This window comes from Bubalus kerabau, chromosome 14 (genome assembly GCF_029407905.1).
Source record: "Bubalus kerabau isolate K-KA32 ecotype Philippines breed swamp buffalo chromosome 14, PCC_UOA_SB_1v2, whole genome shotgun sequence".
Classification (NCBI taxonomy): domain Eukaryota; kingdom Metazoa; phylum Chordata; class Mammalia; order Artiodactyla; family Bovidae; genus Bubalus; species Bubalus kerabau.
The window spans coordinates 79,746,184-79,769,171 of record NC_073637.1 but is presented as its reverse complement, the minus strand read 5'-3'; the positions used below and the strand labels follow the sequence as shown (position 1 = coordinate 79,769,171).

The following is a 22,988-nucleotide window of genomic DNA, read 5'->3' as shown; positions in this document are numbered from 1 at the left end:
GATGTCCCTCTTTGTGCATTAATGCTTCTGAGTTTATTATTAATATGTCAGAGTCCACACTCTTTTTTAATTGTCTACTTACTTTTTCCCTAAAGACAGTGAGCTCCCCAAAGGTAAGGATTATTCCTTAGCTATTTAAAATTTTTTTAATTACATTTCATTTATTTAAATTTGTATACTCTCTCCCTAAGGCAGTGTGTGCATAAAAATAGACAACCTATAAAATAAATATCTGAATGCACAGGCAAGTGAGTGAGTAAGTGAATGGGCTGTCAGTACACATCCCTGTAGAGGGCATCTCCCTTGATAGCCTGTCTCAGTTTGGGTTCTCAGCAGCCCCTCAGAAGTGTTCCATTAATGACTATAGCTCTACATTTCGGCCTGACTGAGGCTGGAACGCTATATAGAGATGGTACTAAAGAAGAGTTTAACTAGTTCCTGCTGCTGCTGCTGCTAAGTTGCTTCAGTCGTGTCTGACTCTGTGCGACCCCAGAGACGGAAGCCTACCAGGCTCCCCCGTCCTTGGGATTCTCCAGGCAAGAACACTGGAGTGGGTTGCCACTTCCTTCTCCAATGCATGAAAGTGAAAAGTGAAAGTGAAGTCGCTCAGCTGTGTCCGACTCTTAGCGACCCCATGGACTGCAGCCTACCATGCTCCCCTGTCCATGGGATTTTCTAGGCAAGAGTACTGGAGTGGGGTGCCATTGCCTTCTCCGTAACTAGTTCTTACCAAATATTTATTCTCTTTCACCTCCTAACTGACTTCTCTGAAACTGCTTTTGTCAATATGGCCCTACCAGTGTCAACATAAATGTATCCATTTGTATTTATCACGATGGTCACGGGGGACCTGACATCACTATTCCAAACATCACTGCAAACCATTTTTAGTGATAATATTGAAAGGATTAATACAAAATGAAAATCAAATCCTAGAGAGGGCAAATAGGCATCAGAGAACCTAGGCTGAGGAAAAAAAAAAAAAACCTATGGGTAATTGAGGACGAAACTAGTATAGCATATATACTCGCTTATTACAGGAATGTGTGAGGACCGAGTGAACACTTGGTAAGACAGAGCCCCTCTCTTCCAATCAAATTTTGTCTCAGTGCGGTTTTTGACAAAATGTGTCTGGCAAAGAAACTCACAAATAGTAGGGATCTGAACAGTGTGTAGTCTATAATCTGTTTGAAAGTTGACTCAGATGTTCTAGAATATAGGCCTTTGAGTTTAAAATTTGACATTTTCTAATAATAACTAGGGAGTCTGGTTTGTAGGACGCAAGTCAAAGGAAAACCTCACAAATGACAGCTTCTTCAGACTCAAGATAACTTACAGGCACAAGGCTGGTAGACTACAGGTGGTCACACGAATGCAGAACCAGCAAGGCGTGTCTGGCTGTGAGGAGGACAAGAGGGCTGGGAGCACTGGGGGCCCCACTCTGGGCGACACCTGCCGGCCTGCCACCTCACGTTTCCACAGGGAGGCTGGGAAAGAGGAGAGACTTGACTGTATAGAAGGATGCTGAGCTTAGCAGTTAAGGTGTCAATCCAGCAGGAATGAGCAAACGCAAAGTAGTACTAACTGCTGCTGCTGCTGCTAACTCACTTCAGTCGTGTCCAACTCTGTGCGACCCCATAGACGGCAGCCCACCAGGCTCCCCCTTCCCTGGGATTCTCCAGGCAGGAACACTGGAGTGGGTTGCCATTTCCTTCTCCAATGCATGAAAGAGAAAAGTGGAAGTGAAGTCGCTCAGTCGTGTCTGACTCTTCGAGACCCCATGGACTGCAGCCTACCAGGCTCCTCTGTCCATGGGATTTTCCAGGCAAGAGTACTAGAGTGGGGTGCCATTGCCTTCTCCAATGATTATCATAGATAAACTCAAACATATATTAAAGAAGAAACTATGCTCCTGCCAGAAGAAAGACTGTTCCTGCCACACTGAATTTAATAGTGAAAAGAAGTTTATCAAAAGGCAAATAGATACATTCTATAGATACAGAAGTAAATGTAATATTTGTAATGACACTTGAAATTACATTTGTAATTCCATTCTATTTACATAAATATAAATATAAAACTATACATTCTATAGACCCAGAAGGTAAATGTAATATCTATAATTAAATTTGCAATTATATTCTATTTACATAGATGTAAATAGAAAACTGTAAAGTCATCTTCATTTTTCCAGTTGCAAGGCCCACATAGTTTGGTGAATCTTATTCCTGTCAATCTCTCACGCCCCCACATCTAATTCAAAAATATATTAAGAGTCCAATCACTTCAAACCCCTAGTGCCAACATTCTTTTCCCTAAGCTTAAATACTTGCTAGTTCTATGTACTTGGAGTGGTCATCCTCAGTTCCTTTTCTAATGCGAAGCTCTAATTCCAAAACTACAAGTTACACAATAGATAATCCAGACAGCCAGTTATTGCATGCTTAGGAACATCCTTGCATCAGGAATCAGTGATAGAAACCTCATTTATCTCCAGTTGCAGTAAGTTCAGTTCAGGGCAAAACTTCCCTCAAGGATGCGTATGGTAGAGATATAATTCATATACCATATGACTCACCCATTTAGAGTGAGTTGTATGGTTGTTTTTTTTTTTAATTATGACTCTTTAAAACTTGTGGCAAAATGCAGAGAACACAACGTGTGCCACTTTGATCACTCTGAAGTGTGCAATTCAGTGGCAGTAATCACATTCAGAGTATTGTGCAACCGTCAACAGGCGTAACTGAATTTTTAAATAATTAACGTGTGGAACATTTTAACTTGGGCCTTCAGAGAGGCCACACGATTTTAGAACTCTTCACAAGTTAATCATTTTTAAAACCAAGTTAAGTGCAGTAATAAAATGCTTATGTAAGGACCATGGCTAAATCCCGAAAACGTGGTGCAGAAGCACCGTGAGAGGAATGCGTAAGAGTTAGCAATCCACGCGAGATTTCAGACTTACTCTCCAGGACTAAGAAAACAAACAGGGGAAAGGCAAAAGCATGCAGCTCCTAAGGGCAATAGGATTCTTCCGAGGAAACATTTTAATCTTAAGCGCCACAATAGGGGCAGGAATCTTTGTGTCTCCGAAAGGGGTATTAAAATATTCCTCACTGAATGTGGCTGTCTCCCTGAGTATCTGGGCGGCTTGTGCGGTACTGACTTTGATCTCCGCTCTCAGCCACGCAGAGCTGGGGACGACCTTCCCTATAAGTGGAGCACAGTATTATTTCCTCAAAAGATCTCTTGGATCCTCCGTTGCTTTCCTCAATCTTTGGATCAAACTATTTACTCATCCCTTAAGGCTAGCTACTGAAAGCTTGTTGTTATCTACCTATACAATTCAGCCTTTCTACGCCGGGTGCCCAGCTCCAGAGCTACCAAAGAGGTGTCTAGCATTGGCTGTCTTGTGGTCTTTGGGACTCCTAAATGCTCGAGGGGTGCAAACGGTGGCTTGGCTTCAAACTGTCAGTACTTTGGCGAAGATGACTGTCCTCTGCTTCATTTGCTTCACTGGGATTGTGCTGTTAGGGATGGGGGAAAGGGAGAATGTGGCCAGGTTCGAGAACGCTTTGGACGCTGAGCTTCCTGATGTCTCACAGATTGCAGAAGCCTTCCTACAAGGATTGTTTGCGTACTCTGGCACATCAATCCTGAACAGCATGGCAGGTAAATCTCTTTCTGACATACTTCTGCTGTAGGCATAAAGTTTTGTCTGCAACCGTCTGGAGAAAGACAATATCCAATCTGTTTCTTTGGGAGAAAGTGAATTGACTCTGCTCTGTACTCCATGCAAGTGGCACAGTTTAATCATCATTAAGCCTTGGTAGATAATTATCTACGTAAAATACTTAGAATTTAGTGCTTTTCTGGTCATCCCGTTTAAACAAACTTGGGAAAAGTTTGCTGGAGAAAAGATCACTCTTAGATTCTACTGTAATTTATTCTAGCAATTTTTCAAGACATTTTGAGTTAAATATCAATTATATTAGAAATATGTTAATAATGTTAATTTTTAAAAAATGAAACAGATTTTACACATCCCCTACTGCACTGGTAAAATGCTGCAACCTAATTTTGATTCCACAGTATGTCTTAGAGAACTTTCCATAGTACTTCTTAGTCACCTAACACATTCTTTCAACTGCTGCATAATATTCCTTAGAATGGCTTTGCTGCACTTTCACAATAGTGGATACTTGAAATGTTTCCCATTCTTCACAATTACGAGGACTGGCGTAATATCAATGCTTCCGTTTATATGTGCTGTTGTTTCTGCAGGGCGCACTGTTGCCTCTGACGTCATGGCACCAAAAGATTTTGGTAATACTTGCACAGCTCTCTAGAGTAAACAAAAGAACTAAACAGAAAATAATTCTTTATATTACTTTTTGGTTATAAAATTATAGGAATATAAAATATTAAGGATATATTAAATACCAAAGTTGTATAAAATTCTAAACAAAAGCTTTATACAAATTCTCAATCTTTGAATTACTGAAACTTTTATGTTACTTTTTATGTTTTTTATGTTGGTCAATGAGATGCTTTGTTCAATCATGTAGATTACTAAAATTTTATAGTTGATATGATTAAGTACTTTAACATTTTCTTTTTTAGTTGGCAGATGTAATGTTGAAATTTCTCACTGTAAAATGAATGGATTTTTAAATATCAAGGTTTTTCAAATAATGATGAGACCTGAATTTATCTAGCACAAATTAATTATGACATAATCACCTTGCTGCTAGCTTGGCCATTAAAAGGTGTCTGAGTGCTACGTGGAAATTCTGGATAGACATGGAGGCAGTTTCACAGGTCACTGCTTGTGCAACTGCATCCTCCAGAGGTCCCCTGGTCAGTTGGTGGGGGCAGTGGTCGGTTCTGCAAAATTAAATACCCAGATGTTGGAGCACCCCTTCTAAAGAAAAGCATCGCACGGGAGCAAGCAGACGTGTTCCTGATAGTGATCATTACCTAAAGACACAGCACAGTGCTGCTTGAGACTTCAGTTCTGTTTGGAACACTCATCTCATTCTCCTCCTGCTCCCTGGTCTAATTTGTCATCAAACAAGTAAAACCTTGAATTAAGGACAAGAATCTCACAACTGGAGCTGGTCAGAGAAATGTGAGCAACCTCAGGTGAATATGGCTGTGTTTGAAAGGTCCAGTGAAATTTTCCAGATCTGCAGAGTAGTAGTGTGTGCTCAGTCACTCAGCCAGGTCTGACTCTCAGAGCTGAAGGTCAAATGCTGGGAGTGAAGTAATAGGGTCAGAACTTGGGGCTAACTGAATGGGGCTGGCTATCAGAACCAGCACTTCATTAACTTGCCAAATTTAGAGATCTGGCTTCTTCAATATATCAAAATAGGGTGATCCTGGCTAGAAAGAACTAGCTCCCTCAGGTTTGGTTCTCAGAGTTTCTGAGCTGTCGTATTCCTGACCAAATATAAACAGAATAGACAGCTTGCATCTAGATTCTTGTGCCAGGGCCTCCTGAAGGAATAACACTGAATCCCAAGCACCACTAGACATCCTTTTATATTTAATTCTGAAATAAGAAATTTTATTAGGTCTCCTTGTGGTGCAGCTTGGAGAAGGAAATGGCAACACACTCCAGTATTCTTGTGTAAAGAATCCCGTGGGCAGAGGAGTCTGGTGGGCTGCTGTCCATGGGATCACACAGAGTCAGACACGACTGAAGCAACTTAGCAGCAGAAGCAGTAGCTCAGCTGGTAAAGAATCTGCCTGCAGTGCAGGAGACCTGGGTTCGATCCCTGGGATGAGAAGATCCCCTGGAGAAGGGAAAGGCTACCCACTCCAGTATTCTAGCCTGGAGAATTCCATGGAGTCTATAGTCCATGGGGTTGCAGAATCGGACGCAACTGAGTGACTTTCACTTTCACTTTCATTAAGTCTCAAAGCCATGAGTGCAGCCATCTCAGTAGCAGGTCTGACAATATTCAAAGAAGTCTCTAGTGATGTAGAAAATTGTTGGACTTGAGTTCTATCCACGCAAGGACAAAAGGTCTCTGCTTCTATAACCAGACTTGTGTGACTTTTGCAAGGAATGATCCTTTTGCAAGGAACCATGGTATGCTGTTTAGAAAATCAGGATCACATAAAACACATTAATATTGGGAGAAATTTAAGAGAGCCTCAGATTTCATTATCTGCCCAGCATTCCCATTGTTAGTGAACGGAATTTAGGAGGAGAAATAGATAGCTGCAGTTTTGGTTGACCCTTAGAGAAAGCTGCAGTATAATGACCCCACTAGCTTAGATTTGCATCCACTCCTCTTCCAAAGACCTGAAAGCGGACTTGAAAAGTCTAGTTTCCCAGTGCTGCACACAAGGTTGCCCCAAACAAATTCACTTTTGGCCAGAGCAACACCCTGATTGGCTGCCTATTAGAGGAACTTTTCAGAGACAGAATTCACATACATACTTAGAAACCCTCCTCCTGACATTGAGCATGTTGCAATATACAGTAATTTCCCCTTATGTATGGCGGATTTGTTCTAAGATCCCCAGTAGCTGCCTGAAACCATGGATAATATTGAATCCTACATATACTATGCTTTTTCCTATACTAAGGGATCGAATCAACACATATACAGCGTGGACCCTAGAAAAAGGGGTGATTCCCATCCTGGGAAGGACAAGAAGGATGACGTGCGATTTCACCATGATACTCAGAATGGCATGTGATTTAAAATTTCTGAATTGTTTATTTCTGGAATGTTCCATTTAATATTTTCAGATCGTGGTTAACTGCATGTAAACGAAACCACGGATCATGAAACTGTGGATGTGAGGGGTGGGGTACTGTATGTCAGTTTCAGGGGGAAAGGGGGACTTCTTGAGGACTGGTGAGCCTGAAGCACCCATTCTCTTGCTTAAGTTGCTGCAAGATGGAAGTCAATGACAGACTTCATTCACCCTCAAGAATCCATGCTAGTCCTCCAGAAACTGATGTTGTACACACATGGAAGAAAAAAAAGGCTCATGAGGCCTAATCTTCCTTCGCTTTATGGGACACCAAGCAGGAAGTCTAAGCAGGCAGATCCCCTCTCCTATGATTGGAAATCAGAGGCCCTGGTCTCAGCTCACGCTGAAGACAGGAATAAGGCAGGAAACACAACCTAAAGAGTCTACTACTTCCCTGGACATACTTAAAATTTTACAATACTCCCTGGTCCTAAGGATCTGAGCAAAGTTGGGATTTGTTTGGGAGGACAAGGAATTTTCCATATTAAAAACAGCCAGGCTGAACCAAGAGACAGTATTCGCAAAGGACTCTTTATAAAGGATGCTGTTTATCTGAACTATGGTGGGGAAAAGGCAGGATGAAGAAGAAAGAACTGTTACGTTGGCACAGGTTAAATTTTTCTTATCTTTCACTCTTCCCTTCTTAAAGAAAAAAAAAATTTCCATGTTAGATGTTAATGTGAGTTTTAGAACTTCCCAAAGTTGGAGTTAAAATTATTAGTCAATTTTCTTACAGTATAAATTCAAAATCATAAGTTTTCACAAACCATTAACTTATAAATAATGATATACATATATAAAACTAAATATTTTACATAAAATTCACTTTTTCGTGTTCTTTATTAAGTGGTTGACTAATATATTGAACATATTAAATTTCACTAAAGAATATAACCTCATTCTTTTAAACTCTTTCAGTTGTGTGTTAAAATGTATTTAATTTTTAAGCATTTTAAATGTGTGACTTGAAAAATCTTTCTAATATCATATCCCGTAATGCTAAAATATTGCCTCATATAAGATGAATTTTATTTCCTTAAACACTTAAATATGGTTTATAAACTTAATGTCTCCTATACTTGCAACATTAAATCCCACATCTGAAAATTCATTTACGTTTCAAATCTAAGTAACAAGGCTGTTCTTTCAGATGATCTCACATGCCAGATTCTCATAAAAATTAGACACTGGCACAATTCATATAATTTAGCAGAAAATAAATGGTGTCGGGGCTGATTATTATTGCATTAAATTTGAAACATTCCCATCTTATATTGGGTTAATGCGAAGCAAAGCCTGAGATGGGGATCCTTGTGGCAACACTTTGTTGAGGACCTGCCTCCCTGAGACAGCCGTGAGGCATGAAGGAAGCAGGACAGGGAAGGGAGAGTTGCTGAGCAGACGTGGTTTCAGCTGAAGTCTGGCCTCAGCCAGATCCTACAGAGCCACACTGCCCAGCCTGGTAGCCACCAGCCTTATGGAGCCAGTGAGCGTCTGAAATGTAGTCAGTCAAACCGACGTGCTCCACCGATGTAAAATACACACCAGAAATCAAAATCTTGAATGAACGAAACATTGTCCATTGTCCAGAGCTCATTAATTTTTTACAAATGTTACATACTGCGATGATGACATTTTGGATATTTGGGGATAAATATATATTATTAATTCCATTTCACCTGTTTTTCACTTATGTAGCCACTAGAAATTTTAAAGTACGTAAATGGCTCACAGTATATTTTGATTAGACGGTACTGCTAGAGTAGGAAAAATACAAAACGTTCCCAAGCAGTGGCCTTAGGAATGGACTTTTGTACCTTTTATCAGTTAATCAACGACTGGGGGCTGCCTCTGAGGGGAGAAAGTAAACTTGTAGGTTTTTCTAAGCAAGCCAGCTTACGCATCCCTGCCGAGCCACCCAAGGCCAAGGGCAAATCTCAGGAGAAGGGGTCAGCTCTGGGGAGCCAGCAGCCGTTGCTCCCTGAAGCTGGAGGAGGGGAGCATCTGCCTGCCGTGTTACAGAGTCATTGCTCACACCGGGCTCAGGGGCACTCTCCGGTGACTGAAGCTGCCGGGGGGAGATGCCAGCGCACACAGTCACTTACACTGCCCAGACTCCAGACAGAACATGGGATCCGAGCACCTCAGGTCGCATTTGCACAAACTGGTTCCATCACCCTATTGTTATGGTAATAGGGGACCCCGAGAACTCACAAGTCACCTAACATTGATTTCATATCACCGTTTCCTGATTTCTTCCCAATCTGAATTTGGGTGGACAGACTCTTCTACATGGCTTACAACAAATTTCCTTCACCACTTGAGTAGATTCAAGCAATCTCTTGATTACCTAATGGGCTCTGAATTGTTTTCCTCTTATTATTTCATTCATATTCCATAAGATGAATTCCATTCACACTTAAACCTAGGTAAAGAAAAGCTTGCTTGGGAGAGTAAGGGAGAGAAAGGAAATTCCTCAGAGGTCCGTTTGCTTGAGGGAAAGAGATAACGAGAGAAACACTACTTCTGAAAAAGGGGGAAACATATCTCAGGTGGGATGAAGAGACAGGCTACATACTAAACAGTCTTTAACAACTGTACATTTTTTATTTGCACAAATATCTGAACCGGTAATCTTCGTTGCCAACTGCAAAGCCTGTTTCCCAAGATCCAACAACTAGTGAGAGTTAGGGCCAGGTTCAAGCCCCGAGCCCTCTAGCTCCAGAACCTATGTTCTTAACTACTTCCCTGAACTGCCTTTTTAAGAAAAACAGTATGAAGTCTAGGAATTTTGAGATAATATGCCAATTTCCAGAATTCACTGTTGTTGTGGTATCTCCTCCCCTGAGATAAGGCCCCTGCAATTGACAAAAACTGACATTGTTAGGTGATTTGAGCTCATCCCTGCTATTGGTTTGAAAACGTTATTATGTATCAAAGCTCAAAGATTTTCCCAACTGAGGCCTTCTATCCAGGAAGTTGGGATTAAGTGTCAAAATGGACTCTGCACCTTCTGTCCAAGAAACCCATCACCCCAAGGTCCAAGAGATCTAGCTACACCCAGGCTGGAGGGCGCTGTGGTCACTGTCAGGTGTCAAACTAAACGCTTTCAAATCCTTCCCTCACCACTTGGGACCTTGGGTGAGTCTCTTAACGTCTCTGAGACCCTGCAGTTTCCTCTGTGTTTGAAATGCAGACACAGCCCAGTATGTCCTTAGCGCCATGGCGGGTATTCAGTACCACACTGTGGAAGCCTCTGTGACAGGCAGAGACATAAAAGTGCTCACAAAAAGCTGCTGCGGTTAGGTGGGGGAGGGAGTTGTTTTCCTTCTGCGCCTACTGTTCCCTTTGCATAGAAGGCTCCCTACTGAGATCTTCAAGTATCTCCCTCCCTCCCTTCCCTTTGGTCTTCCCTCAAATGTCATTTCTCATGTTTCATGTAATGCAAACTTTCTCCCCTGCTCTGCTCTCACCTCTGTTTCATTTCTTTCTCTCTTTTATTGAGGCATAGTTGATTTACAATATTGTAGAAGTTTCAGGTGTACAACAGAATGATTCATGGGTTTTAAAGGTTATACTCTATTTATAGTTATAAAATATTGGCTACATTCCGTGTGCTGTACAACATATCCTTATAGCTCATCATTCTGTACACAGTAGCTTGTACTATATAGTCTTTTCCATCACTGTAAACCCATAATCGTGAAATGACTGGGATAATTGGATTTTCAGTATAAGATGGTGAGAAATCCAAGCTTTCAGGCAAAACTTGCACAGGACCAACGTAGAAACAGTCAAGCAGATGAGGAAACAACAGATATATGAGTACTACTTTTTCATACATTTTATCACAAAGTCTTCAAAAGTCTCATAATATGTCCCTTTCTGATGAGTTTATTTGTGTTTCTTAGGAGAGATAAAAAATCCTGGTAAGAACATTCCCAAATCTCTGATCACTGGCATTCCCATGGTGGCCGCGGTTTACTTACTGGCTAACGTATCCTACCTGGCAGTTTTGACTCCCAAGGAAATCGTCTCTGCAGGTATGAATGTATCTAGACAAAGAGGAAATAGTCACTACTGTCTGTTCTGAATAAACAAGGACTCCCATACACTACTGATCTGTTCAGTACTCCCGTAAGAGCACAAATGCGATGGGTTCCTGCTTTGGTTTTTATGAGGAAAGGAAAAAGAGTCATCTAAAAATCTATAAAAGATGAGTACATGCTAAAAGACCAAAATCAAAGGCTGGAAGACTGTGAAACAGCAAGAAAGACTGTGAAACAGACAGAGAAAGAGGAGAAGGAGGCGGAAAAAGAGGAGTGGGACACAGAGGACAGAGGGGAAAGAGAAACAGAAGCCAGCAAGGCGAGAGGGCAAAGAGGCAACACTCTGTTCGGAGACGCTCCACTCTGTAGGGCGCACCCAGATAGCCACCCTCAGAACAGTCATTTGGAACAAGCAGTATCGTCTTCTTTTTTCAGATGAGGAAACTGCAGTGCCTGGGAGTTAAGCAATAAGCAAACTTAATAAGATTCAAAAGTAGGTTTCAGTCATACTCTTCTTATGATAAAAGATCGCTTCTTGTCCAGGTTATTGCTAGCAATGGGTTGTAAATCTGGACAGCAGTTTATAAGATTGGACCTTCAAAAAATGTATTCTTCCCAATTCTACCAAGTATGGTGTTCAAAGCTGCCCAGCTCGTAATTGAAACAGACAGACTCAAATCCATGTTAACTCCAAAACCTATGTTCTCAATCACCATACTAAAGTATGTCAGTATAAACATATGAAATCAAAGCAAAGCAAGCAATCGTATGAATACATATTAATATACATCAGGTGATAAATTTTATTAATACATATTATTTTATAACATATACATATAGACATGACTAAATGGAAATATAATAAAAAGTTAATAGTAAATGGTGCCATCTGAATGGTAAGATTATAAGAAATTTTTATTTCTTTTTTTATACTGTTCATATTTTCCACAATTAGCATCTTATACTTATGATCAGAAAAAAATCATTTTTCTAATACTAGATAATTATATTTCCACAGAATTAACTGATGATTTTTAATGACAACATTGGGTCTTTTTCCCAAAAAAATGTTAAATTATGTTCATTGTACTTTAAAAAGGCAGAGTAGTGTTTGAAATATATTGGAAAAATTCCCCCAAATTTTAATTTTTAAAAAATAGTTATTCCTGAAAGAAGTTTGGTTATCTAGAAAATTCACTTATTGAGAGTGACTAGCTCTTCAAGTATTCTGGATAAAGGCCAAATAACACATCAAAAAAAAACGTAGACTACAAAAATGCTGTACATACAGACAGGCACAGGGGCTTATGACCACGTGCGGTGTGTGTGGTCGTGGAGGGGCTGACGATGCCACTCCTGTGACCTGAATCCCCTGCCCTGGGTGTGCCCTCGAGGCAGAGGTCACAAAGGCTCAGTCTGCTGTCATCTGCGCTCAAAGCCTTCTCCAAAACCAGAAGCTTTGAAATTCATTTTTAAAAAAACAAAAGCTCTACGTGGCTCAAAAACACCAAAAGATGTATTTCTGCATCTTCTCTGAGACTAGTCTAAAAATGGTGTGTTGATTCTAAAAGAAAAAGAGAAATATAAATTTTTAAAAGTAAACAAAAACGTGCTCCTTGCCACAATTTGGTCTCACAGAAATACAGTAACACGCTGAAGAAGAATTTTTTTACTATTAAACTGAAGGGGAGAGCTATAATTTGCCTTTCACCCCACTTCCAAGCCAGGCTGCCAGTTCTGTGAAGACCCACCTCACTCACATCTCTTCAGGTGTTCTTTCCTCTTCCTTCCCAGGCCCCTGTTTTCCTTACTTCATTCGCAGCAACAACCTCCAAATTTCCACCCTCACCTCTAATTTTCTTCTTCTATCCAGCCTCCACTCAATCTCAAGAAATAATTCTATGAGGGGCTTCCCTCGTGGCTCAGACAGTGAAGAATCTGCTTGCAGTGCCGAAGACCTGGGTTCAATCCTGGGTTGGGAAGATCCCCCAGAGAAGGGAATGGCTACCCACTCCGGTACTCTTGCCTGGAGAATCCCATGGAGAGTGGAGCCTGGAGGGCTACAGTCCATGGGGCTGCAAAGAGTGGGGCTCTATAAAACACAAATATAATCCTGTCACCTCCCTGCCCAAGTGTTCCGCCATCTGTTTTCTTACGTCTCCTCCTAAGCGCACTCTCACTCCATCATCACCTTCCTTCAGACCAAGTGTCAGCTCCTCAGCTGACCGTGGCAGGTTCTCCAAGATCTAACTTAGGCCTAACTTTCCATTCTCACCTCCTGTCTCTGTGCAGACATACACTCTCACCACACAACAGCCTTTCTAAACAGCTTACTGTTTCCACAACAGATACTCTCTGCCTCCCCCACAATGTCATCTCACCCCCTTCAGCCTGATTGAGATGCCTATCTCCTGCCTGATGTCCCACTGATAAGATTGTTTCTAAGTTCAATACACTTGGGCTTCTCTGGTGTCTCAAATGGTAAAGAATCTGCCTGCAGTGCAGGAGACCTGGATTCAATCCCTGGGTTGGGAAGATCTCTTGGAGAAGGGAATGGCTACCCACTCCAGTATTCTTGCCTAGAGAATCTCATGGACAGAGGAGCCTGGCCAGCTACCATCCATTGGGTCACAGAGTCAGACACAACTGAGCGACTAACACTCACTTTACTTTCACTTCAACACACTTTGAGCCCTGAAAAGTCCTGAAAAGTGCCTCCCAAATCTTACGCACAAGCTAGTCTTAGAAAGTTTGAAATGCAGGGGCAAACTACCCCTTCCGATGTGCATTCTACTGGCCAAAACAGACCACAGGGTCAAACTGTATTCAAGAATAAGTAAAGAGACTCCCTTTCTTAGAATAAGCTACAAGATTTATTACAAAGGGTATAGATGCAGGAGGAAGTGAAGAATTGTTGCTATAATTTCAATCAAAGTCAAAATTGACTATTTTGAAACTTTTCTAAAATTTTTGTAGATGCCGTTGCTCTCACATGGACGGACAAAATAATCCCTTCTATGCAATGGGTCGTTTCTTTTGGAATTTCGACTTCAGTGTTTAGCACCATGTGCTGCACGGTGCTGTCAGCATCAAGGATGATCTACAGGGCAAGCCAAGAAGGACAACTGCCTTTCATCTTCTCCATGCTCAATAACCACTCCTGTCCAACCATGGCTGTTAGCCAGCTAATCATCTTAACTTCCATCGTTATTATAACCTCAGATTTAATCAATTTAATAAGATATTCAGGATTAGCATTATGGTTTTTAAGAGGGCTACATATGATAGGTTTACTTAAACTAAGGTACCAGGAACCCAATCTACCTAGACCTTACAAGGTAAATCAAGTCTAAAAACTTAATATTAAACTTCTATTCTCTTTTTAAGAATATAATTTTTATTCTATGTTAAGTGTTAGTCACTGAGTCGTGTCCGACTCTTTGCAACCACACAGACTGCAGTCTGCCAGGCTCTTCTGTCCGTGGGATTTCCCAGGCAAGAATACTGGAGTGGGTTGCCATTTCCTTCTCCAGGGGATCTTCGTAACCCAGGAATCGAACCCAGGTCTCCAGCAGTGCAGGTAGATTCTTTACCATCTGAGAGACCAGAGAAGCCTTTTTTTATTCTATATGGGATGCTTCTAACCAATCATGAGTCAAACTTTGAAACATCTGAACCAAACCTCCATTGCCCAGCTTACTATGCTGGGAAAGATTGAAGGCGGGAGGAGAAGGGGACGAGAGAAGATGAGATGGTTGGATGGCATCACCAACTCAATGAACATGAGTTTGAGTAAACTCCGGGAGTTGGTGATGGACAGGGAGGCCTGGCATGCTGAGATTCATGGGGTCACGAAGAGTCAGACACGACTGAGTAACTGAGCTGAACTGAATGTGTAATTGGCCGTATGGGGTGCAATTGGTTTGATTTTTTTAGAGTATAATGTCAAAACTGATACTCTATGAGGAAGATAAATGTTATCCTTTTCATCATCTTTCAGGAGTTAGGCAATAACACTTTTGGGGGAAGAATCCTGGCCCTGTTCAAAAGCATCCCCTCAGTCCATGACCCAATGTCAGCCCTTGTCGACCCATGACCCATGACATGGCATTCTCTTCTTGAATATGTCCTTGGAAGGTCTTCATTTTATCCAAGAAGATGATAATCTAAGCCTCAGTTTAGTTGATTCTAAAAATTTAGAACCTGAACTTAACTAACAAAATGGAACCACCATCCTCTAGGTAATGTCGGCAGGGCTACTGTAGGTTCCTAAAGTGTCTTTGTGCAAAAAGTAATAAAGCACCCCTGCTTCTAGGCAGACACAGCTCCATGTCCAGACACAGAGCCTGGTGAGCAGAGCACGAGCTAGAATCAGCTCCCTGTTGCCCCCTCAGAGGGGTATGCCTGGATGAGTAATGAACTACCTAAGCCACCATACGCTTCCCAGGTGGCACAGTGGTAAAGAGTCCGCCTGCCAATGCAGCAGATGTGGGTTAGATCCCTGGGTCAGGGAGATCCCTGGAGTAGGAAATGGCTACTCACCCCAGTATTCTTGGCTGGAGAATTCCACGGACAGAGAAGCCTGGCTGGTCACAAAGAGCTGGACACGACTGAGCGACTGAGCATGCATGCAAGCAACTATATGCAAAAGAAACAAAATCAAACTCTCATTTGAAAAAAAAGACCATTCTGACAATAGTGTAGGAGGTGTATTAGAAGGAGGCGTGAGCATGACCTATTCAGGTCAAACAACTGGCATAGATTTTCTTAGTTTTCCTCCACTTAACTTCAGGAAAATCGTGGAGCTCAGAGACTAGGTAAAATTACCCTAGTGGAAAGGATCAGGGATCAGGTTTAAACCACACATTGTAATTTCAGAAACCAAAATTTTGTTATATTTACTGAAAAGATAGTGATGAAATCTTTATTCTATAAAAGATCCACTGAGGAAATTTTCTCTGATTTTAGCATCAGGAACACTTGGGCCTCTTCTAAACAACGGTTTAGCCTATGCCTTTTGGTGGCCTGCTTCCAGAATCTATATGGGGCTACATGGCAAGAAAAAATTCCTTCTTTACCCATATTTATTTCCCTCATTTCTCTTTCTTATTTTCATTTATTTTGCCTTGGTATAAAATAAGCCATACCTTGCTATAATGTAAATCCTAAAAGGCACCAAACAGTCTTTGTAATATTTTGTTTTGTTTTGTTTTGTTTCTTGACTGTGCTGTGTCTTCATTGCCGTGCATGGGCTTTCTCTAGTTGCCACGTGCCGGCTTACATCCCCTGGCATGTGGGATCTTAATTCCCTGACCAGTGACCAAACCCACATGCCCTGCATTGGAAAGTGGATTCTTAACCACTGGACTGCCAGGGAGGCCCCCAAGTAGTCTCTGTCTTACTCTTTAATTGTGTTCTAATTATAATCCAGTGGTCAATATAGTTAAGATACTTCCTGGTTGTAGAGATTGTGTGGAAAATAAAATGATAGTCCCTTATGTCATGCCACTGACCGTAAAACCACTTGAGTATGTTTACTGAAATCCAAATTCCCAGACTCACTCCAGGGGTTCTAATTTACTAGATCTTAGTCAGGCCTTAGGAATCTGTGTATTTATCAATTATCTTGGGGATTCTTATGCAGAGAGGTTGACTGATCCTATTTTACGAAACACTAGTTTAGACAATCTTGACTTTCTTCTGCCCCAAAATGGATGCCTCTTGGCCACACTTCATGTGGAAAAGAGTGAACAATATCTTGGATTTCAGTCATCCATTTATTCAACAAATATGCAGTGACTACCTGCTGTGTTTCAGTTACTTTCCTAGGCAGTTCAGAAAAATAAAGATGAATCTTTTTGTTAAGAATCTTCTTAGTCCCATAGAAGAGTAAGAAGTGTATATAAATTATTTTTATAAGGTTAATTAAGAAATGCTATTTTGTTGAGCACATTCTACTGAAGTACACTGTATGCAGTTCTGACAAAGACTTTAGAAGACCAGAAAAAACTCATTTTGCAAATGGGTCTAAGAGCAACATTTTTTTTTTTTTGAAACTCAGACTTTAAATGGTGTGTGTTTAGTTACTCAGTCGTGTCTGACTCTACAACCTCATGGACTGTAGCCCACCAGCCTCCTCTGTCCATGGGATGTTTGAGGCAAGACTACTGGAGTAAGTTGCCATTTCCTTCTCCACACAAAACACACATATTTCACAAATATTTGATTGAAAACCCCGAACGTATTTATCCCTTAGCACCAGCTGACCCACCACATCCTTCTGTCAGGGGCTGGGGGTGCGTGGGGCCCTGAAGATCTCGCTATGCAGTGTTTGGGGTCTCCTTGGGGAGACCACCAAAGAGACTTGGGGAGCCACCTGCTGGCTTTCTCTGCAAATGGGCCTGAAGATCAGATTAAGTAGGTAGACCAGTTACACTGCTAGATTCTGGCACTGAGTTCCATGGAAAAGAATCTTCTTCATCCATTTTAAGTATCTCTGGAGAAGGAAATGGCAACCCACTCCAGTATTCTTGCCTGGGAAATGCCATAATGGACAGAGGGGCCCAGCGGGCTATAGCCCCATGAAGTTACAAAGAGTCAAACACAACTTAGCAACTAAACAACAATAACAATAATCCATAGCACAGCTTGTGCCATTTAGAATTTCAGTGAATACTTCTCAAAAGAATGAGCAATTAAAATACCAGAGGTTACATTTCTAACCAAACTTTTCTGATTCCAGCGTTCCTGCTATTTCTATTACTTGATGCTCCACTAAGAAAGACTGGCACATACCCCATTAAAGAAGCATTATAAACAAATATTACAGTTATGATTTGACTGGGTTTCCATATTCCCAAAAGTAGAAGTGCTTCAGTGACTAATACTGGGATGACACAGATAATTTTTATCTATGATGATGATGCCTAAATGTATTTTTTATATGCTTGAAAATAAAGCACTACTCTTAGAAAATAAATAACAATATCTTATGGCTAGGGTAGGCATTCTTGATAAGTACAAAATGAATAAAATTAAATAGTTTTACTTTTTTCCATTCAATCTGCCTTTGATTTACTTTTTACAATGTAATACTGACATTCTCCCTCTAAATATATTTGAAAATATATTTGTAGTTTTCTCTCTGGTGTTTGGAAACACTTGCTCCAAAAGAAAGAGATTTTTCTCATGTTGTTTATAGAAACTTTTAGACAATGTCATCACTAATCTTAATTTTTTGTTTGTTTTTTTAACTTTCAGGTGCCTTTGCCATTTATATTTGGATCCATAGCTATATCTTTGTTTCTGATTTTGACGCCGTTGATTAAAACTCCTAAAATGGAGCATGTCTATGGGCTTATCTTTATATTCAGTGGACTCCTGTGTTACTGGATTCATGTTCATCTTAATCAACATTCTGTGAGTTTTGTCAAAGTCACCTGTTATTTACAATTACTGTTTAATGTTTCACCACCTGAAGACCACAATGAAGGCAATTCAACAGAAAAAAGTGATCTTAAAGAAATATTTTTGTAAATAAGAAATTTTGCGATGTAAAATTTTTAGTGAATGAATACATTTTTAAAGGTAAACTCTGTTTTAAACTATGCATTCGTAAACACAAAGCCTTCTACCTCCTGCCCAGTTCCCAGCTACACATATCAGATTACCTCCCACTCAGTTATGTGCTCAGATTCTTTACAGTTCAAATTATTTCCATTGTAATTGAAGCTTTAGCTCCCTAGTGTCCGATATGTTTCTCACCACTTTTTTCCTGGTCAGAAATTTTAAATGAATGCATGCACACACAAACACACACAAAGTTAAAAGGGCATACTATGACTTAATCACTTAATTACTGCCTATTTCCATGTGTAGAAAATATTATAATGCTGTATGCCTGAAATATTATCAAATTGTATACCTGAAACTAATAAAAATTGTATGTCAATTATATATCAATAAAATAAATTAACAAATAAGCAAGCAAAATAAAAACAAAAAGAATCATTGCCAGAAAGAGAAGTTCGCTGGTGAACAGTACTTAGTATATAGCAGCCAGTTAGTATCTGTTGAATGAATATAAGGTGTATCTGCAAAACTAACAGAAAATATTGTAAATCTGAAATTTATATTAATAAATACTATTGCTTCCTACTCACTGGTCTAAACTCTTCACAGTGATACCAATTAAAAGAAAATATTTTAAATTTAGGCCTCTGTGTTTAGCCTTTGTAAAGCAGGAAATGCTAAATTGTGGCCCTCAAAAATATGTCCATGTCAATTAAGTTCATAACTAGTAAGAGAAGTTTGTCAAAATGTTTCCCAAATTCTGTGGGATCCTAAAATCAATGCATTAAGTGGCATTGAAAGGGGAAGAAAAGACCATAACAACACTAAAGCTTCTCAAGTCCAATAATACTGAATTGACTTTATCTTATTCTATTTCTAGTGTAAACAAAAATAAAACATTATTTTTTTTTAAACGGGGACAGTGACACGAAAACTTGTCAAAGACTTTGAAATTGGGATGAGGGGAGGATTACTGGATATCCGGTAAAGTGCACCTTTCTGAGTTGCTTGCACCTTTTATTGTCTTTGAGCTATTTTTCAACATTGTTAAGTTGTAGAATGGGCGTCCCCGGTGGCGAGTGGTAAAGAGTCCGCCTGCCGACGCCTGCAGCCTAGCACACACAAGCCTTACTGGGGCAATACTCTGCTTCGCAAAACACTTTCCAGAGGCCACGGCAGGTCAAATCCAGGCGGACGGCAAAGCAAGAAAAATCCTGGGAGGAAGGAGAATCCGACAGGGGGCTTGCCAGTCTAGAAGGCGTCACTCAGCAGCACAGCAGGCAGTCTCTGGGTCAAAGAGCCCCCAGGGGCAGCAGTGATGGGGGGTCTTTATTGCCCTGAGCTTATCTTACTTGTGGCTAAGAGGAGCTGGGCAGTTTCAAGGGCATGCAAAGGAGGCAAGTCCTAAATGGTTAAACACGTCCTTTCTTGGGCTTTGTGTTAAGCATTCGAATGTTTAAAAACTTGAGTTTGGTGCTTGCTGGCTTTAGGGCTCATGGGTCTCAGCCTGCTGTGAGGAACCAAACAACCTGGAGTCCAGCACGCAGGGGTCACCTTTGGCTTCTTCATATAACATGGGTGAAATGGACAAAACGTCAGTACACCTTAATTTCTCTATGGCTGATCCTGCCACCGAACGAGGGCAGGAATAAATGTTTGAATTAATGAATAAATACACATTGGCTAAATTTACACATATGTATTAGGGGAAGAGTAGTAGCCCTACATAAATTTTATACTAGACTGGTTTGCATATATCTTCAGGGCCAATAAAGATATTCTAATTAATCCTAACTGTGGAGTAATTATCTCTAATAAGTGAGGAAATCAGTGGGTATGTCACACATATTATCTCATTCAATACTATGGAGCTGATCCTACAATATTAAAGTGTTATCCTCATTTCATGGATGATGAAATGTGGATTCTGAAAAAAACAAAAAAAAACACCAATTGCTGAAAACCATGCTGCAGGTAAGTGGCAGAGTGGAATTCAAACCTCTGCTGACTTGAATGCAAAGCTTACATTCTTTCCTTTAAACTACAACTTCTTCCCTAGATACTCATCTACAAAGGACTATTTCAGAGTTAAATAATATCATTGCTACACCTCCGGAGCAGACGTCTTCACTCAGAACTTTTGAAACCTCCTTTCTTAATTAGCCGTGACTAACTTTTTCAGTGGCCTAAGTCTTTTAAAAAATAATAATAATTAACATGAGAAACATTTTAACTCTGGCCTTCAAAGAGGTCACAACATCCTATAACAATTAGCAAGTCAATCATTTTTTAAACAAACTCAGTCATTCAGTTCAGTCACTCAGTCGTGTCCGACTCTTTGCAACCCCATCAACTGCAGCAGGCCAGGCCTCTCTGTCTGTCACCAACTCCCAGAGTCCACCCAAACTCATGTCCATCGAGTCGTCGATGCCATCCAACCATCTCATCCTCTGTCATCCCCTTCTCCTCCTGCCCTCAATCTTTCCCAGCATCAGGGTCTTTTCAAATGAGTCAGCTCTTCACATCAGGTGGCCAAAGTATTGGAGTTTCAGCTTCAACATCAGTCCTTCCAATGAACACCCAGGACTGATCTTTAGGATGGACTGGTTAGATCCCCTTGCAGTGGGGACTCTCAAGCATCTTCTCCAACATCACAGTTCAAAAGCATCAATTCTTCGGCGCTCAGTTTATAGTCCAACTCTCACATCCATACATGACCACTGGAAAAACCATAGCCTTGACTAGACGGACCTTTGTTTGTAAAGTAATGTCTCTGCTTTTTAACATGCTATCTAGGTTGGTCATAATTTTCCTTCTAAGGAGTAAACGTCTTTTAATTTCATGGCTACAATCACTATCCGCAGTGATTTTGGAGCCCAGAAAAATAAAGTCTGACACTGTTTTCACTGTTTCCCGATTATTTGCCATGAAGTAAGGTTTAGTAATAAAATGCTTGCAGAAGGATAAGATGATGAAATTAAGGGAATGTTGCTGTTTGGGGTGCCTTCCAGGAATATGAAAGGAAAATGTAAAAACACAGTAATTCACACAAAATTTTTAAATTACTTTTCAGGATTTAAAAAAGGAGGGGGTTGCAAAAGGTAAAAGCACGCAACTCCTGAAGGCAATAGGATTCCTCCTTGGAAGCATTCTAGTGTTGAGTGCAGCAACAGGAGCAGGAATCTTTGTGTCTTCCAAACGTGTATATGCCTTGCTGACTCAGCTCCGTGCTCTATGTCATGCTAGAGGGGTGGGTTGGAGGTGTGAATGCGAGGGAGACTTAAAGAAAGGGGATATATGTATACTTGTAGCTGATTCACATTGTTGCACAGCAGAAATCAGCACAGCATTGTGAAGCAATTAACTCCCACTTAAAAAATTTTAAATGGGGCTTCCCTCGTGGCTCAGTGGTAAAGAATCCACCTGCCAAAGCAGAAGACACAAGACTGATCCCTGATCTGGGAAGATCTCACATGCCATGTGGGAGTAATGAAGCCCAGGCGCCACAACTATAGAGCCTGTGCTCTGGAGCCCCGAAACCTCAACAAGAGAAGTCACCAGAGTGAGAACTCCACACACCGAGGGGAGGAGTCCACACACCACGGGGAGGAGTCCACACACCACAGGGGGAAGTCCACACACTGCGGGGAGAAGTCCCCACACCGCGGGGAGGAGTCCACACACCACGGGGAGGAGTCCACACACCACGGGGAGGAGTCCACACACCGTGGGGAGGAGTCCACACTCCGCCGGGAGGAGTCCACACACCGGGGGGGGGGGGGGGGGGGGGGGGGAGGAGTCCACACACCGCGGGGAGGAGTCCACACACCGCGGGGAGGAGTCCACACACCGCGGGGAGGAGTCCACACTCCGCCGGGAGGAGTCCACACACCGCGGGGAGGAGTCCACACTCCGCCGGGAGGAGTCCACACACCGCGGGGAGGAGTCCACACTCCGCCGGGAGGAGTCCACACACCGCGGGGAGGAGTCCACACTCCGCCGGGAGGAGTCCACACACCACAGGGAGGAGTCCACACACCGGGGGGGGGGGGGGGGGGGAGGAGTCCACACACCGCGGGAAGGAGTCCACACACCAGGGGGGGGAGAAGTCCACACACCGTGGGGAGGAGTCCACACTCCGCCGGGAGGAGTCCACACACCGCGGGGAGGAGTCCACACACCAGGGGGGGGAGAAGTCCACACACCGTGGGGAGGAGTCCACACTCCGCCGGGAGGAGTCCACACACCGCGGGGAGGAGTCCACACACCGCGGGGAGGAGTCCACACTCCGCCGGGAGGAGTCCACACACTGCGGGGAGGAGTCCACACACCGCGGGGAGGAGTCCACACACCACGGGGAGGAGGGAGGAGTCCACACACCGTGGGGAGGAGTCCACACTCCGCCGGGAGGAGTCCACACACCGCGGGGAGGAGTCCACAGTCCGCCGGGAGGAGTCCACACACCGTGGGGAGGAGTCCACACACCGCGGGGAGGAGTCCACACACCGCGGGGAGGAGTCCACACACCACTGGGAGGAGTCCACACACCACTGGGAGGAGTCCACACACCGCAGGGAGGAGTCCACACACCGC

General features: G+C 42.0%; 1 protein-coding gene across 1 annotated transcript; it reads left to right on the top strand.

Moving 5' to 3' along the window:
* The first annotated feature begins 2,972 nt into the window (after positions 1–2,972).
* Positions 2,973–18,935, top strand: LOC129627352 (solute carrier family 7 member 13-like). The gene is made up of 4 exons (XM_055546903.1): positions 2,973–3,672; positions 10,686–10,817; positions 13,800–14,161; positions 18,084–18,935. The coding sequence occupies exons 1-4, from the start codon at positions 3,006–3,008 to the stop codon at positions 18,357–18,359; spliced, it is 1,437 nt and encodes a 478-aa protein (XP_055402878.1). The 5' UTR covers positions 2,973–3,005; the 3' UTR covers positions 18,360–18,935.
* The last annotated feature ends 4,053 nt before the right edge of the window (positions 18,936–22,988 follow it).

Coding starts and splice junctions, on each gene's coding strand:
- LOC129627352 (XM_055546903.1), top strand. CDS start 3,006: ATGCAGCTCCTAAGGGCAATAGGATTCTTCCGAGGAAACATTTTAATC. Junction 3,673..10,685: donor AATCCTGAACAGCATGGCAG/GTAAATCTCTTT, acceptor TGTGTTTCTTAG/GAGAGATAAAAAATCCTGGT. Junction 14,162..18,083: donor ATCTACCTAGACCTTACAAG/GTAAATCAAGTC, acceptor TTTAACTTTCAG/GTGCCTTTGCCATTTATATT.